The sequence below is a fragment of the Pagrus pagrus genome, assembly GCF_965226575.1.
Source record: "Pagrus pagrus genome assembly, chromosome: 20".
NCBI lineage: Eukaryota > Metazoa > Chordata > Actinopteri > Spariformes > Sparidae > Pagrus > Pagrus pagrus.
Window position 1 is genome coordinate 10,940,748 of NC_140207.1, and position 17,994 is coordinate 10,958,741.

The 17,994-nt window shown below is 42.4% G+C and overlaps 2 protein-coding genes across 2 annotated transcripts; one reads left to right on the top strand and one right to left on the bottom strand.

Annotated features, from left to right (window-relative positions):
* The first annotated feature begins 40 nt into the window (after positions 1 to 40).
* Positions 41 to 5,681, top strand: abcf2b (ATP-binding cassette, sub-family F (GCN20), member 2b). The gene is made up of 15 exons (XM_084341299.1): positions 41 to 140; positions 975 to 1,116; positions 1,265 to 1,477; positions 1,776 to 1,958; positions 2,196 to 2,367; positions 2,706 to 2,801; positions 2,881 to 2,983; positions 3,198 to 3,293; positions 3,762 to 3,881; positions 4,002 to 4,091; positions 4,181 to 4,291; positions 4,372 to 4,434; positions 4,553 to 4,681; positions 4,769 to 4,972; positions 5,068 to 5,681. The coding sequence occupies exons 2-15, from the start codon at positions 987 to 989 to the stop codon at positions 5,182 to 5,184; spliced, it is 1,827 nt and encodes a 608-aa protein (XP_084197425.1). The 5' UTR covers positions 41 to 140; positions 975 to 986; the 3' UTR covers positions 5,185 to 5,681.
* A 404-nt stretch (positions 5,682 to 6,085) lies between these two features.
* On the bottom strand, positions 6,086 to 17,587 carry LOC311249906 (uncharacterized protein). The gene is made up of 17 exons (XM_084341297.1): positions 17,170 to 17,587; positions 16,416 to 16,522; positions 16,161 to 16,300; positions 15,493 to 15,653; positions 15,177 to 15,335; positions 14,625 to 15,078; positions 13,376 to 13,477; positions 12,599 to 12,689; positions 11,119 to 11,342; positions 10,796 to 11,038; positions 10,604 to 10,702; positions 10,223 to 10,416; positions 9,657 to 9,831; positions 9,399 to 9,555; positions 8,884 to 9,037; positions 8,275 to 8,386; positions 6,086 to 8,181 (listed from the first exon to the last, which is right to left on the bottom strand). Exons 1-17 carry the CDS (start codon positions 17,188 to 17,190, stop codon positions 8,006 to 8,008), a joined length of 2,769 nt encoding a protein of 922 aa, XP_084197423.1. The 5' UTR covers positions 17,191 to 17,587; the 3' UTR covers positions 6,086 to 8,005.
* Between the last annotated feature and the right edge of the window lie 407 nt (positions 17,588 to 17,994).

The window sequence follows — 17,994 nt, forward strand, 5'->3', positions numbered from 1 at the left end:
AAGGGGCGGGGTCTTCCTTTCTCTCCGCCCTTTTGACCATATATGGTCCGTCTGGCGGTTTGGCGATCGGCTACATCCACCCGGCGAAAAGTGGACACGAGACGTCAGTGTGCTCCCGAGACCAGATATCCGTTTTCAGGGTAAGAATGATATTTATGGTTTCTGACAACTACGGCTCTAACGGGTAATATACACAGGTTTATGTTTAAATACATCTAAGCTCGAAGAAGACTAGTTGAACGCCGAGTTAGCCGTCTTAGACCTTGTCGTCGCTACTCGGGCCTTGCGTCAAGTTAGCTTTAGCGGCTCGGGCCTGTCACTTGTAACGGTAGTTAGCTAGCCACCGTTGTTAGCTTAGCCGGAGAGCTAACGCCGCTAATGTCCACTTTATCAAAATTGTTCTGAAATAACACCCGTGTACGACATTCTGTCTTAATCGGCTCACGCAGCTGTTTGAGCACCATCATCGGCTAATTCATCGAGAAGTGACAAATCCGCTTTTAATATCAGCGGCATCCGCTAAAGTGCCGTTAGCAACAGCTGGGCTAGCTATCAGGCTTTATAATGAGAGGAGCCCAACGTGCAAGCAGGTGGTTGAGAAAAGGACCAAAAATCGGTTTTGGTCGGCATTACCACCATCATCATCGATCCTCAGGCTTAACTGGTGACCATGTTCGGTGTTTTCTAATATTCGTCCGTTTTGAAACCAGCTGTACGTGTAAGTGAAACCGTGAGATGAAATGCCGGCATGTTAAGGACACTGGTTCCGCTCCAAGCGCTACATTCTTGAAGCGATTAGCCACTTTTACCTAGATTCAATCTCGGTAATATTGGCTGGTATAATGAAATGAAATCATTAAAACGACTTAAAGTCAGGGTAATATTTTTTCCTGATATAACATGATATTACTAAAGAATACGATTGTTGATCTTGATCTGTGTGTCTCTTCTTTTTATTTTCTGCCTTTGAATAGCCTTATACAACCATGCCATCCGACTTAGCCAAGAAGAAGGCAGCAAAGAAGAAGGAGGCTGCTAAAGCTCGTCAGCGTACAAAGAAACCTGATGAGGAGGGTGAACAATCAGAGGCCCAGAGTAATGGAGAAGAGAGCAATGGTAAGAGGACTCATCTTTGACTTCATGTTACAGACTTTGCTGTGATTTATTTGGCCTGTAACATCCCAGAGATGGGTTCACGTTTAGCTTCAAATGTAAGCAAATTAATCGGCAGGAATTTTTCATTCTGATCCTTTTTTTTTGACAGGCGTTGCCAGTTTAACGAAGGAGCTGGATGAATTTGAGCTGGCAAAGACCGAGGCACGGGCAGTGACGGGCGTTCTGGCCTCACACCCCAACAGCACTGATGTCCACATTAGCAGCCTGTCGCTCACCTTCCATGGCCAAGAACTTTTAGCGGACACCAGCCTGGAGCTCAACTCAGGCAGACGCTATGGGCTCATTGGCCTTAATGGCACAGGTAAATGGTCTCTCCCGGCATAAGATATTGCTAGTCAGTGGCCTGTACATTTCCCAGTAACTGATAAAATGTTCTCCTTTGCTGTTCTGGGAACTTGGACATTCTTAAACCTACACTCCTTCAACGCAAAAACAGTACATACTAACTATTCTATTAGTTCACTTCCCCCTAAACCTATTCCTTATACACATTTGCTCATTCAAAGTTTCCCCTAATAGAAATGGGATGAATGTTGAAAGGAAAGATTTTTGGATGTAACATGCATGACAAATAACTTTTATCTATTTATATCTGCCAGGAAAGTCCATGCTTTTGTCAGCCATCGGGCATCGTGAGATTCCCATTCCAGAGCACATTGATATTTACCACTTGACCCGGGAGATGGCACCCAGTGAGAAGACGGCTCTGCACTGTGTCATGGAGGTGGATGAACAGAGGATTATGCTGGAGAAGGAGGCAGAGAGACTCGCTGCTGTGGACTGTGAGTCAGATGTGATGTATTATGCAATAACTGCAGAGATTAAATTTATTGTCACTGGAGCAAAATAGTTGAGTTGAGCAACCTGAAAATAAAATTCTGAAATAAAGTCCATAAAACACAACAAAGTTTGAGTGTTGCTAAGTCAAACTAACAGATTTGCATGGAAGACAAGGGAACATGAAGTCAGAGTTGTTTATAACAAATTAATACTAATGCCTCTCTGTCACCCCTGCACAGCCGAGTGTGAGAAGCTGATGGAGCTGTATGAGCGTCTGGAGGAGCTGGATGCAGACAAAGCAGAGGTGCGAGCCTCTCGGATCCTCCACGGTTTGGGTTTCACCGCTGCTATGCAGCAAAAGAAAATGATGGACTTCAGTGGAGGATGGAGGATGCGTGTTGCTCTGGCCAGGTGAAGACTAAAGCACTTAGTATTGAGCCATTTAGTGTCATTATGTGACACAACCTTCCTCTGTCTCAAAATGGTTCTGATTTGCCTTGATTTGTAAAATGCTGCATTCAAATCGAGTAGTGGTAATCTAGTTCAGAAAGTGTATGTTGTGCTGTGAATTACGCATTAAAAGCCATGGAAGTGGAGTAGTCCATATGTGGATTCCTCCCTTAATTGTAATGTTAAACTGATTCTGCTGAGTCACCCCTTGGCTTTATTATTCTCTTTTGTGTTTCTAGAGTACAGGAAAAAAAGGTTTGTGTTAATGGAATTTAAATGACTATCCTCCATTTGTTCAGAGCCCTGTTCATCAAGCCTTTCATGCTGTTGCTGGATGAGCCCACCAACCACTTGGATCTGGATGCTTGTGTGTGGTTGGAGGAGGAGCTCAAGTCGTAAGTTCACATCCTTCTTCATCACTTAAATGAGTCCAAACAGTTGAAGTGTATCGCTCATCCTGCTTTTTGTCGTCAGGTTCAAGCGAATCCTCGTGCTCATCTCCCACTCTCAAGACTTCCTGAATGGTGTGTGCACCAACATCATCAACCTGCATCAGAGAAAACTGAAATACTACACGGTAAGAACACTGGCTGAAACCACTGCTGGTGCCTTTTTTTTAATCGCAAAATCTTAGAAGCCTCAGCATCCCTTGGAACATCTTTACAAAGTATCTTGAATTTACTTTTCCCATATGTGAATCCCTAATCCTAAATAAGGAAATTAGAGGCGGGCTGTTACTAATTATGTGTGCCGCCCTGTTGGATGATCATGCAAATCTATTTCTGCTTCAGGGTAACTATGACCAGTATGTGAAGACCAGAGAGGAGCTGGAAGAAAACCAGATGAAGCGCTTCAACTGGGAACAGGACCAGATAGCACATATGAAGGTAAATGAGAGACACCATGTGGTGGAAAGTTTTCACTGCACACAATGGGTAGTTCAGAGAACATTCTGTGGCCCCATTTCCACAAAGCAGTTCAGTTCGTAACACATTAGAACGGTTCTCTATGCGTTTCCATTGTCAAAAGTTGTGGATGGTAGCAAAAGAACCGTTTTTGTTGAGATACCTAGCACACTGATCTAGTGTGATTGACAGTTTCAGTTTATCTGAGATTGGCAATATTGGTCAAGCTTTAGCTAATATCTCAAATGAAGAGGTGCCATTTCACACAGCAGAACTATTTAGTGTGGGTAATGTTTAGGCTGTCCTTTTTTTAACTACATTAATCGCATGTCAGGGTCTGGGTGGCTTACCACCTCAGCTTAACAAATTGTTCAACTTAAAAGCTAGTGCCAATTTAAATTCTGAATAATTCTCAGAACTAAATTTTCTGTTTACACCCACCTCCTGCAGAATTACATTGCCAGGTTTGGACACGGCTCTGCAAAGCTGGCACGACAGGCGCAGAGCAAAGAGAAGACTCTGCAGAAGATGGTGGCATCCGGCTTGACTGAAAAAGTTGTGAATGACAAGGTACTGTGATGTGGTTGATATGGTGGTTTAAGGAACTTTCAGTAGCTTTCTGACCCAGTGACACACATTTTGTGAAATGGTTTCACATTTATAATATTGCTGTCTGTTTGTCTCCCACAGACTCTGTCATTTTATTTTCCTCCCTGTGGGAAGATTCCCCCTCCTGTTATCATGGTTCAGAATGTGAGCTTCAAGTACAGCGACAACACGGTGAGTATTTTAAATACAGCATGGACAAAAGCCTTGTTCACTTAACAGTAGATGCGTGTCTCACTCACTTATGTCAATGTTTCTTATAGCCGCACATATATAAAAACCTGGAGTTTGGTATTGACTTGGATACACGAGTGGCTCTGGTGGGACCCAACGGAGCAGGAAAGTCCACACTGCTGAAGCTGCTGATGGGAGAGGTAGGTACAGCATATTTGCCCATTATCCCACAAGCTGCAGCTGTCTTCAGGGGATTAAAGTTCATTCTATGTTTTTGCAGCTCCTCCCCTGCGATGGTATGATCCGCAAACATTCTCACGTCAAGATTGGCAGATATCACCAGGTAAAACACTGAGCCTCAGTACTCCTGCATGTTTCACACCAATAAAGCTCTGCTAGACCTTCAACAGAAAGTATATTTACTATGAAATTAAATGTCTATGTATCTGCCTGTGTTACAGCATCTGACAGAGCAGCTGGAACTGGACCTGTCTCCTCTGGAGTACATGATGAAATGTTTTCCTGAGATCAAAGAAAAAGAGGAGATGAGGAAGATCATCGGTCGCTACGGGCTGACAGGAAAACAGCAGGTAGGATTGCAGCACTCTTCCAGATTATAGTTTTATTTTTTAGTTTGCTGCAACTGTCTCTACATTAACACCTGAAATGTCTTCCAGGTCAGTCCAATCAGGAACTTGTCAGATGGTCAGAAGTGCCGGGTGTGTTTTGCCTGGCTGGCCTGGCAGAACCCTCACATGCTGTTCCTTGACGAGCCGACCAATCACTTGGATATCGAGACCATCGACGCATTGGCAGACGCCATCAACGAGTTTGACGGCGGCATGATGCTAGTTAGCCACGACTTCAGGCTAATTCAGCAGGTAAATCATCCATCATTTAATGGATTTATCTGTAAATCGGATTTTACGTAACCAGTTGTATCTCACACCATCGTGACCTTCATCTTTTTCTCCAGGTTGCTCAGGAGATCTGGGTGTGTGAGAATCAAACCATCACGAAGTGGAACAGGGACATCCTGGCGTACAAGGAGCACTTGAAATCGAAGATCGAAAAGCAAGCGCATGACATCTAAACAAACATCACACTCTGAGCCACTCCTTTATCTTGCATCATGGATTTGACCTGCAGGCTCCTGCGGGGACGAGCAGTGTTTGCGTTGCAGGAAACGTCCGAAGTAGAACTGATACAATCTCTTATGCATCTTATTGGGCACGTCTCTTGTACATGTCGTACTGTATTTCCATCTTGGTTTGACAGTGCTGCACCGTGCTGAACCCCACCCAACCCTTCCCTCTCCCTTCACCTCAGGCTGCACTCTGATTGGCTGATTCACCTGAAGCATCTCAGTGCATTTTGGAATGCATTCCATTGTGCTGTCTTCATAGGAAAGTTTTATTTTTCCAAATGTTCTGTTTTACCCCATCATGTATGCAGCAGCTTTTAGGTCATATTTTATGATATTTAAAAGTTGACTTTTTTTTTTTTTTCTGTGTAAAAGAGCAGTTCTGCCTTATTTAACAATGTAATGCAATAAAGGTTTGTCTGAATAAACGGAACAAAAAAAACCCAGCACGTTTTAGATTGAGAAGACTTTATTATTTTACTTAATGAATACAGAACTTGTATCCAAAAATCAAAACCTGTTAGGGAAAATAAACTATTTTACATCTCTGTAAACAAGAGGACAAAACTTGAAGTGATTTAAAGAAGTTGCTTTGGATTCTGGCGTGAGCCCCATGGCTGCATAGATCCGACCTCATCTTACAGCCACTACACTGAAGTGTGTGTACGCGGCTCACCTTCTCTTCCATATAACTGAAAATGGCTGGGCTGTCCAAAAAAATAGTCATTTCTCAGAATAACTAATGCTAGTAAAATAAGGTAAAATGACAGCCACTCATAAAAACTATGAAATGAATCCAGTGCATCTCCAGGATGCATTTAAAAAAGGAAAATCTAAGTTTTAAGGTGACGCGGTTAGCTTTAATCTAACATCCATACAGGTGACATCACAAGTTATTAAATCTTCATTATGAGCTCTCAGTAGAGCTGTGTTCATGTCAAACTGGGAGAAAAAGGTCAAAGCAGAAATCTGGCTGCATATGCAAACACCAACCACCACACAAAAATACTAAGTTTCTCGTAACAAAAATTCAAATTTCAGCCAGATCCTTTTCATGTTAACAATTTTACACGCCAATCTCTTCAACCGTACAACACAATTTCATCAAGAAACCATTTTCTGCTAATCTCAAAAACATATTTTCACATAACTTGCAAACTCGCCTCACAAAGAAAAAAAAATGTTTTGACAAAGTGTGTACTTAAACGAGAAAAACAGTCGTGGACAAAGACGTCTGACAGAATGCTTTAAAACATTTGGTTTGTACTGTAGTGAGAAAACATGACGGTAACATTTTGTTGGAATGTGAACAATTTCTTTTGTCATGCTGGCAACTATACTCGATAGCCAATCATAAACTAATAGGAGCCAATGTTTTTTTTTATCTTCTGCAGCTGCAACTATTACAATCAAACTGAAATTAATATTTACTTCATCTTAGACAGCTGACATCTATGGTAGTGTTTGCAGCATGATTAATAGTGTTCTTGAATTTTAATACTCAAGCTAATATGAAAATGAATCCAACATGACATGAAAACAGCTCAAGAGTTACTGTTACTTTTAAAGGGGAATTCAGGTATTTTTAAACTTGAGCTCTACATTTACATGTGCTGTTGTGTAAATCATTCGGACTTACTAAAAGTTTTGGAATCGGTCCAGTAGATAGTAAAAGTGCTTATTTTTGCCACAGACAGACGAAGGTTGTTATTCCAAGTGTCTGATAACAATATAGACATAATTACTACAAAGACAGAAGTTATTATTAAGTAGTAAGATCCTTTTTGTGACCAGTGAGAAGTCTCATTCAAGGTCTGAAATCGTTGGAAAGAGGAGTTTGGAGTCACGGCTGAATATTTTGCCAATTAAGATGAGGCAACAACTAAAACAACGTACCTTACGCGAGAGCGAGACTTCCCTGTGAGTGAGAATTGTGTGTCTGGTTACAAAAAGGATCTTATTATTTAACAAAAAGGTCTACAGAGGCAAAACCAAACACTTTTAGTTGACAAGTCTTTGATGGACGCAGTTGTGATGATTACATTGCAGCCATTGACAGATGTGTCACAGCTGCCAGCTGAGGCGATCTACTTGACTGTTTCCAAATATTTTGTTGAATCATTTACACATCAAACATGTAAAACCGAGGCTGCGGTTTAAAAACACCAGAATTCCCCTTTTATAACAAGTCACAGAATAATTACTGGAAGACATTATCTGCCTTCACATCCTTCCAAAAGTTCGTCATCAACCATATGTGGCTGCACTGACTATTTGTTATTTAAGTCTTTCATTTAGTTTCTACATAAACCAGTCTGTTAGTCATTACAGTCTGAAAATACATGCTGTGTTATAAGTTATATTTCCAACATTTAATATGTTCCTACCAGTCGGCTCAAAAAGTGCAAACCAGGAGAAACACGCATAGTTCCAACCTATAAGGCTGCACATAAAGCTTTAAAGTTTGTCAGGTGGAGTTTTCCAGAGACAAAACGGCTGCAGTGTATGCAAGTAAATACGGATTAATTATATATACGTAAACGTTAGAAATGGCCTTGTTTTTAAAAACAAGGCTCCCGTCTAAGGTTCCAACTTGTGCCTGATTGACAGATTAGCGACACTAGGTGCAGTTGAAACAGTGCAAGTAGGAGTGTTTCAGTTACGTTTGTTGCTGCTGGCAGCATGTTTCAGTGGCTGATAAAAGGGGACCGCAGCAGTCGGAGGCGCATTCAGGTGCAGTTACGTGTGGACCAACCGAGGGAATCCTTGCTCACTGGGCCGCCCACTCCTCATCGGAGACGTCATCAGGGGAAACGGTGCGAGTGTTGCTGGCCCGAATGCTGCTGATGTTGGTGAAGGAGAGGAGGTTTGCAATGCCCATCAGACTGACGCCGGTGCCGTCCAGATTCACCTGAGCCAGATGCATGTGTTTCAAAAACTTGAGGCCTGAGGAAAAAATAAAAATACATAGAGAATGTTCAGCCAGGTAAGAAAAGATTAAGTTTATATGTTGTGGTGGATTTTAGAGGTTGGCCTCACCGTGGTCTGTGATCCGTGTGCGGCTGAGATTGAGTTTAACAAGCTGATTGCAGCGGATCAGACCTTTCCTCACAACATTGTCTCCCACCTGAGTGCTGGCTAAACCTAACACCTGAAAAACACAGCAAAAACACCATTAACATCAGCAAAATATCTTTCATATAACATTAGATAATATCAGATGCCTTAACTTGTTTCTTAAACCTTCAGGAATGAACGGAGACCGTTTTTATACGACCTACTAAATACCCTGTCAGCAACTGTACATCCAACTGGAAAGTCCTTAAATGTCCAAATTAGCTCCAAAATAGGGCTGCAACTAAGCTCCACATATAGGCCTGATTTATCAAATTTTCACCACTTTTAACCTTAAATTAATGAGCTGTAGTGCAGCAGGGTTTGTAAATATCCAAATAAGTGTATAAACTTATATTAAATAGTATAAAGTATAACCTTTAGATGAGATAAAACCAGGGTTAAATGTGATGCAAGCTAACCGGTGTTTACAATAACAAAATGTTCAAATTACAGAGTCGCAAATATGATTTCTCTACAATTTCTTAAACTAAGTCTCTGCTAGGCAGTTGACGGATGGACGAATAAACTGACCTGCAGGTGCGGCAGACAGATGATGAGTTCGGCCACTCCTCGACTGGTGACTGCCGTTCGGTCCAAACAGAGCTCCTGCAGCTCCTGCAGCCCCCGCAGAGAGGGAAGCCCTGCATCTGTCACCTGAGTGTTGCTGAGTGACAGCTTCTTCAACCTACACACAGAGTACACACAACAGACCAAATCACAGTGTTTGTAGACAATAACTTGGAAGTAGTAGAGAACCTGTGTTATGTAGCTTGCATACAGTTTATGTAAGCCGTATGTCTCCATCTCATCCATCTAAAATGTACGTTTGATGTTTTATATCATAACACTATAACACTTTTACAAATGTCACCCAAATTTACCCCAAACTAGCAGCTAGTCTGACCAGCAATGACATATCACTGTTGGGTAGATCTGGTTTGTCAAAGAGGCTAGCAAAGCAACACAGTACTGTTGCTGTTGCAATGATACCAGCACAAGTGTATTGCACAGTACGAAAAACAACTGTTATAAAGTATGGTGATGACCTGGTCATGCTGGAGAGCTGGCTGACTCCCTGGTCTGTGACTTGTGTGTAGTCTGTCAGGTCCAACTCTGAGAGCAGAGACAGTCTAGAGAGGAACGACAACCCGCTGTCTGTCACAGAGTGTCGTCCGGGGAGTGTCAGCTGAGTCAACTTTAGACCTGCAAGGAAACAAGAAACCTGTGATTCACCACAAACTTCGACAGTTTTGTTTCAATTCCACCAGCCGCTCATTTTTGAAAGTTCCTTTCTAATTGCTAACCTGAGATAATCTGCAGGGCTTGATTGCCGTCCGCTACGGGGACTCCCGCCAAACTGAGGGAGGACAGGGTGGGGTGGGATGCGAGGTGCTCCAGGGAGCCTTCTGTCACACCTGTCCCATCCAGGTTGAGAGTCTGCAGGCTGGACAGTTGTGCCAAAGCTGACACATCTCTGACCTGACAGAAAAAAAGAGAAATTCTTAAAAACTTTTTCATTATTCAGTATTATGGTCCCTACGTTTACGTCTTTTGTCGTGTAGTTTTGGAATTGGTCCAGTAGATCCTCTCAACTGGCTGCCATGACACAGGCTGCAATGGCTATAACTTAGTCATTGAGGGCATCTTTGACTGTCAAAGTGCATCCTCTAAAAGTGCTTGTTTTTGCCCCTGACGGGCAGAGGTTGTTATTCTTAAGTTTCTGACATTACAGACAGGATCCTTAGAGAGATAAACCTTTGTGTTGAAGAGTTAAATCCTTTTTTGTTTAACCAGAATCAGCTGCTATGTCGCTTTCCACCATACTCCATTAAAAAAACAAACGTGATTTTATTATTGCAAGTTGAAGTACCTTCGTCTGCTTGATGCTAAGGAGCCTCAGCTGTGGCACACAGGAGGGCAGGACTGCCAGTGTGGCTTCGGTCACAGCCGTCTGGTTCAGGCTGAGCTGAGAGAGACAGGACGGCGCTGACTGGAGATACAGCACCATCCCGGCATCGGTCACTTTGGTGTGGTCCAGAGACAGGAAACAGAGGCTCTTTAAACCTTGTAGACACAGAAAGAAGGAAAATAACAAGTCAATACGTGACAAAAATCAGCAAGTACTTAACACAGAGCAGCTTATGTTGGGATCTGGTGTTCTGGTGTTACGTAATTGTAATTATTATGCCTATTATCCCCTCTAGTAAACAGTCAGAAGCTTGTTCACAAGATGGTTTGTAGAGAGCCTGACCTGTTATATGCTGCAGACAGGAGTCAGTCAGTTTGCTACAGGAGGCCAGGTTGAGGTACTGGAGTTTGACCAGGCTGGACAGGATTGACAGCCCAGAGTCTGGACAAAACAAGATGAGGAGATTAAAATGAAGTTGCCAAAGCAAAACTGATATCTGAAAAGCCCTGAAACTCCTGGGATAAAATCTAATACCTGTGATGAGAGGAGAGTTGACCAGACTCAGATGCTTCAGCGCTGTGAAGGCCCGTAGCTGCCGCAGGAGCTCATTGGTGGAGTAAGGGTAGCAGTTGAGGACAAATTTCTGCAATGGGCAGCCGAAGAAGAGCTCTAGTGTGCGTGGACGTAGGAGCCTCTCGCGGGACATGTGGTTGAGCAGAAGCTCCGCGAGTTCTGGGGTGAGGCCCGCCAGACTGCTGCTATACTGCATGCTGGGAGCTGAGAGCGCAGAGAGTGACAACGTGAGTAAACAAAGCCATGAGACAGAAATCAGTGAGTATTTTACATCGTCTTTGTACCAGTCATGAGGTGGACAGTTGCGCGGGTGGCCAAGGCACATAGGGAGGGCACGCTGGGTGTCCTGAAGGGTCTTTTAGGGGGTGATGGTTGTCCTTGGGAGGCACGGGGGTCTTCTTGCTGTGCAGCTCTCTGAAGACGCTCCACCGCAGCCAGACCTGCAGCTCCAGGCGCCACCCGACCTCCGGCATCCTCAGGCTCTGCTGGGTCCTCCTCTGGAGCCTCCCTGAAACACATTTCCACACCTTTCCTTTTTCAATTACCGAAAGTACAGCGGAAAAGATTTCTAATGTAGAGCTGACTCACAGGAACTTAAAACACTCTGCAACTTGGAGATTGTTATCAATCTTCTTTTTCCACCTTCCTGTCTAATTACAGTATGACTCATAATGCCTATAAATGTCAAACAGACTGTTGCTGTAAGAGCAATTGATTAATCTACTGACTTTCACAATCATCTGGGAAACTGTAATCCTATTACAGTTTCACAGAAAAACAGCAAATTTACACATTTGAGCAGCTGGAACGAGCAAATGTTGAGCAGTTTAAAAGTAAAATACATCAGTGTCTTACAAAGAGACAGCTGTACCAATGTCTCCACATCTGGGATTGGTAGCGTGTAGTGCCAAACCTTATTTTTGATAAAAACCAAGATGATTTCATTTTCAGAGGCATTAAATCAGCAAATAAATGTATACATGAGATTTATTTAAACAGCTTGAACAGCACTGACTCCTGCAGCAGCAAACATCTCACCTCCAGGAATCCATCTAGGTCTCTTATGTAATATTCTCAAGGCCTCATTATAAGCTACTTGAAGTCTCCATAAGCTTGCTTTTCTGTAGTTTGACCACAAGTGTGCAGTATAAAGTGGTGTACAGTATGCTTTCACTCCATCTGTAAATACACTAAACTTGCATGAAAACATGTTTGCTTGTGCATACATCTCGCAACATTGCCTATAAATGTCATCATCACCTGTCTTGTTTTGTAATAAAATGACCAAGATGTTTAACTTTATTAGCAACTTCAAGATCTTAAAAATCAGCTGTAGTCCAGTGGAAAACATGCATTACAGATCCTACATCATAGTAGTGTCATTATCTTTAGACACTAGGGCTGCAATTATTAATTATTTTTATTGCTGATTAATCTGCCGATTATTTTCTGGATTAATTGATTAGTCGATACAATGTCATAAAAATTGTGAAAAATGCTCATCATAATCACTCAGAGCCCAAAGTGACTTCTTCAAATTGCTTCTTTTGTCCAAACAACAGTCAAAAACCCAAAGCATTTAATTTACTATCATAAATGACACAGACAGGCAACATATCCAGCTGGAACCAACAAATATTTGACATCTTATATTTGACAAATGCCTGAAATGATGTATCAATTAACAACATAGTTTGGCAACTAACTTTCTAATTAGACTAATTGCTTAATCTAAAAATCACTGCATCTTTAGTGGACACCCACCTGAGTCGATTGCCTTGCTCTGGCCAGTGGTGCCTGGGCTCAAACTCTCCTCTGAACCTGTTCTCCGGAAAGAAAGGCAGCCTCGGCATTCCTGTGAAAATAACACAAAAGACAGGAAGATATTCTTATAATCAAGTAGTTACTGAATAGCACATAAATACACAGTAAAAGTCACTTCTTGAGCATTTATCTCGTCCTATTGTCTTAACAGTGAAAAATCAGTAGCATTTTTATATCCCACACCTCTAACCAACATCTTCCTCTCTCTCGATCTCTAACAAGCTTCAGCTGGGATCGAGCTCCTCTACCTCTGTGTTCCGGCACACATTCAGAATACTATATCGCAACCACATGCTCTTAAAGTATGAACATAATTGGCTGACCGCCTTTAAGCACTCTGGGAACTCAGTTCTCTCCGGTATGGCTCAGAAGTTCAGAGTAATGTGTAATGTATGCTTGACAGGAAAGGGGCATTCACCCATATATTTCCTAATCCTAATCTTTCTCACATATGACCAACATAGTAGGTCAGTCAGTCTAATGTTCTGTATGCTCAGAGACTTATGTAACGTATAGTATGAAGCTGAATGAAAGTTACTCCAACAGCTGAAAGCGAGAGGCTGCATCATCTGTTTCTGGCATGGGAGAACAAAAAGTTCTCTGTGGCGTGGATGAATAAACGGAGACAAGTGGGGTGGGGTGGGGGGGAGCTAAATGTAGGTCAAAGGAGGGATGATGTGTCTGCAGTAACCCCAGACAGAGCAGAGGGAACAGTACCGTTCAGCATGTGAGGTGGTTCTTCCTCTACGTCTTGTTCCTCGTCAACCTCGATGCCAGCAGCTTCCTCAGCATTTCCAGGAACCAACCTCTGACCTCGTCCTGTTGAACAGCACCAGCAATGTCATCCGATGACTAAAAACAGCTAATCTTTGAATAAACATTTGGGGTTGTTGAAACAATCGAGCCTATAGAGCCGCAATACGGAGGAGCCATTTTGGAAGGGAAAATCCCAGAAACTTTCTCCACTGGAAATATAAAGTGATGCATAGTTGGAGTATTTACAGAGCTCGGTATGAAATAAAAACATAAAGGTGAGATGTTAACTGTGATCCCGAATTTCATAATTATTGGGTTTTTTATCATAGTAAATGTGTTTTGTTTTTAATTTGCTTAGTTTCATTAATCATTTGCTATGTGACTGCCTCTATTTCAATCTTACTTCACCATATACATGTGTATTTTTTTGCCTGTATCTACGTGTGTCTGTTATTGTGAAGCACTTTGCTGTTTGCTTTTAAAGTGCTATATAAATGAAATACACTTCAAACCTCAATCTGCTCCTTTGATTCTAGATGAATTTTGAATGAATTCAGAAACTACAGAGTTTTGTTTTCTGTTTTCTCAACAGCAACAACAGAACATTTTGAATTTGCTACCATTCTGATTTATGCCTCTGAATGGCTTGTTCTTTGATAATGGCAGTAGAGGCTCATCGGTATCTGAAGCAACACGCCACACTGACCACAAAAACAGTGATGGTCTGAACTAATAATGCAAATATTGGATTGTAACATCATCTCCTGTAGACTTACATGTTTCCATGTTGAGTGACACTTGAGTGAGTGAGGAGTTCTTCAAAACTTTAAAAAAACATTTCAAAATGCAACTCCTTCCTCTTTGAAACTCTATAAATAATTTGTGTAGGATGTTTGATCCGCAGACGTTGTCATGAGCACTTTCATGTAGGAACTATTTTCTTTCCATATCGCCGCACAGAAGGAAACGCGCATCTACTCATGGATAAAAGGCGAGCTAACTAAGCTTGTTACAGTTACATCTTAGCCATGTACATCCTGCTCTGTCACGAGCATGAGCTTCTTGTCCATGAGTAGATGCATGCTTCCTTCTGTGCAGTGATACAGTTGGCAGATTTATTTCTGGAAAAAGTAAATAGTATTTTTCTGTATTTTGTGGTGAACCGTCTCTTTAAAACTTCCTTTTTTTAAATATGGGATTTAATACTTACCCCAGAAGTGATTGGGCCCTGACAGTGAGGGGCCGACTCCAGGTATCCCTGCATAATTCGCTGCCTCCTCCCACAGCTGGTTGGGCAGTGGAGGAGGTGGAACAAGGTCCTGCCCTCCCAGCCCTTCCAGGACAGGGATAGGTGGCTGAGGAGGCGCATCACAGGGTGGAGGCTGCTCGTCGTGTCCCGCGGATGGAGGATCTGCAGGACTCTGCGCGTCCTGCGGAGTCTCTGGAGGAGTGGTCTGAATACACAGTGCGGCGTTGGGTGTGAGGCCAAGAGAGTGCAGAGAGCAAGCAAGCTCTGCCTCTCCAAAGCGTTTCCGAGGGAAACCCTGAAGGAGGGAGAAGGAGGCCAGGGAGGGGTGACGTCCGGTGATGTGCTCCACGACGCTGCGCAGAGGAGCGTCAGCTGGGAAGCGTTCTCGCATGGACTCACCGGATGGCAGCCGAATCTGTAGCAGAAAACATGAGGTTTAAACAAATGCAGTTCTGTAGTTTCATTGAATTTACTACATGCACACACAAAAATGTAAATTCTCCATAGCCTCACCATGAGAACGCAGTTGTTATCTATATTAGTCTGAACCTTTCCACCAAGCTTCTGCCCTTGGTCACTTGGGGGAGACGTCTCTGTGGCGGCGCTGGGCTGATTCTTTTCCTGCAGGCTCCTCCGATCCTCAGCTATCCGCTTCAACACCAACTCACGCTCCTGGAAGACCAACACACGTAAGATGTTCTGTTCTGTGATTACAAATGACCCTAGGCTAAAGAAAATGTTGTTCTTTGTGCAATATCAATATCAACTACCACTCTGACTGAGTTTGCACCGTTCGTCAGCAGAAGTCTTCATTTTCAGCACTTCTGACCTGTTTCTTTTGCTTTCTCTCTGCTCTGGCCTCCTGAGCAACACGCTGTCTCTGCTGCTCTTCAAAGCCACTCTTGTCCTGTTTGATGCGGGACTCGACTGGTAGAGGGTCCGGGGACAGGTTGCATGACTGTGATGGTCTCAACACCAATGAAGGGGACGCTTTTGAAATAAAAACAAAACATACACTTAAACTTGCACCCTGAACTATTCCTTTCTTATCTAAGTGTTACTGAAAACTACTACATGATTACAAAAAAATAGTTACAGGGCATTTCTCAGATTCTGCAGCCTGGTCATGGGTAACCTTCGGATCACACTATGGTTTAATGATTTTGTCTCAAAACTCTGATAAGACTCTCTGTGTAACTGAAGAATGCAATTGCTATACGTAAGCTGGACTTTGTATTATGTTTCTGCTGTCCCTTGTTAATTTAACAACTGTTATCTGTTTTGACTTGATCAATAATTTCTGTATCTTTGTGCTATCTAAGACAGGTCTCTCTCGATTAAGAGATTTTAATCTCAAGGGAATTCCTGGTTAAATTAAGTTAAATAAAATGAATTAATCTACTAAATAATTATTATAATGATGCATTATTTGATTGTTATGTTGTCCTCTATCCTTCAAAGCAAACACAATCTTTACGAAACTGCTTGGTGTTGTACCTCTACTGTCAGAAGGAGATGTATGCGTGTCTGAAGTGCTCGCTGCCTCTTTGGGTGGGTTGAAAGCAGAAAATGCTGTCTCAGCTGGCTGTGACGACTGCTTGACCAACTTGTGCCGTGGATACTGACCCTGTAAGAGCCTGTCAACATATAAGAGAGGGACACAGAAGTTTTATGGGAGAAACTTATGGAAAATTATATTTGCATTTAATGAATGCTAGGCATTTATTAAAAAAAAGGGCTGGGACAACTCACCACTCGGCTGCATCTGGCACAGAGAAATGGCCCGCCTGTACAGCCGCCTGGATCTGCTCCTCTGTGAAACCCATCTCGCTCAGGATGAGGAATAACTCCCCAATAGTCTGCAAAACAAGCAGGTCATATAGGCATATAAAAGGCATAAAAAGCACCAAGTATTGTCATCTATCTATCTATAGCCAACATCACTTGCCATTTTATAGCTGTCTATACACTAATTCAACAATATTGCATTTTTAATTTGCTGTTATTGTTGTTGAATTTCTTACTACAGTTTTATAAGTTGATTAGTTTATATTTGACACCTGCATGCACACAGGGTTATTATCATCATTATTATGTTTTTAGCATGGATTAGCTCCATCTTATCGTTATTTATGTCTTTGTTTGTCCTCCATTGAACGCCCACCTACATCTGACTGATGCTGACCTGCACTTTCGCCTTTAAACTCCTCATTGTTAGCTCAAAGTTTTAATCTCAGTCAAAGCCTGTCAGGACAAATGCATCGAGTCAGCGACTTTAAACTGAACAACAGATAAGAAGCTAACCCACAGCTAGCAGCTAGCAACGCTAGGTATGTTGTTATGCCTTTGCTACAGTGAGGGCTGTCAACAAACATCGTTAGCTAACAGTTACAGCTAGCTAGCCGATGGAGAACGAAGGCGAGGCTAAAGCTAAAGCAGCTAGCATGCTAATATTTACATGCAGCACAGCGTCATGTCAAACGCAGCTCGGTGGTTTATATCTTACCGGAGAGGCAGCAGAACTCATGCTGTTATCTGAAGGTTGATGTAGGAGACTCAAAGTGAAACTAGTATTAATTAATAACTTTGTTGACTTCCTGGTTGGGTCTGGTGCGCAGCCTGCTATGCTAGCTGCACTGACCTCTCCCCCTTTGACTCGTAGATTGACAGGATATCAACACGGAACCGGCCTATCAACACTGCGGAGAGCTCGAGGGTTCCTCCACCGGGGCAGCGGCCTACAAATCCAGTCCACTTCCCATGATTGACAGGCCCAAACCCCAACAGCCTCCCGGACAATAAACCTGAATCATCTATGACTAAACACGTCCATGTGACAGCAGGAGACGCTTCACTGACCACACTGCGGGGAAAAGTGACAATTACTGGAATAAACGCCCCAAAACACGTGATTTAGAGAGAGAAAGAAAAGATAGAGAGAGAGAGAGAAAGAAAGAAAGAAATAAACGACTGAAAGAAAGAAAGAAAAAGGAAGAAAAGATAGAGAGAGAGAAAGAAACAAACAAATGAAAGAGAGAAAGAAAGAAAAGGTAAGAAAGAAAGATAGAAAGGAAGGAAGGAAGGAAGAAAGAAAGAAAAGATAGAAAGAGAAATGAATAAAAGAAAGAAAGAAAAAGGAAGAAAAGATAGAGAGAGAGAAAGAAACAAACAAATGAAAGAGAGAAAGAAATAAGGATAGAAAGAAACGAATGAAAGAAAGAAAGAAAAAGGAAGAAAAGATACAGAGAAAGAAAGAAAGAAATAAACGAATGAAAGAGAGAAACGAATGGAAGAAAGAAAGAAAAAGGAAGAAAAGATAGAGAGAGAAAGA

Bases quoted from the DNA above. Each gene is read 5' to 3' on its own strand.
- abcf2b (XM_084341299.1), top strand. From the start codon at position 987: ATGCCATCCGACTTAGCCAAGAAGAAGGCAGCAAAGAAGAAGGAGGCT. The intron at 4,092-4,180 runs GTGAGTATTTTA...TGTTTCTTATAG, and splicing joins TCAAGTACAGCGACAACACG to CCGCACATATATAAAAACCT. The intron at 4,292-4,371 runs GTAGGTACAGCA...ATGTTTTTGCAG, and splicing joins TGAAGCTGCTGATGGGAGAG to CTCCTCCCCTGCGATGGTAT.
- LOC311249906 (XM_084341297.1), bottom strand. From the start codon at position 17,190: ATGAGTTCTGCTGCCTCTCCG. The intron at 15,336-15,492 runs GTCAGAAGTGCT...TTGGTCTTCCAG, and splicing joins AGAGAAAGCAAAAGAAACAG to GAGCGTGAGTTGGTGTTGAA. The intron at 11,343-12,598 runs GTGGGTGTCCAC...AATGTGTTTCAG, and splicing joins GAGCAAGGCAATCGACTCAG to GGAGGCTCCAGAGGAGGACC.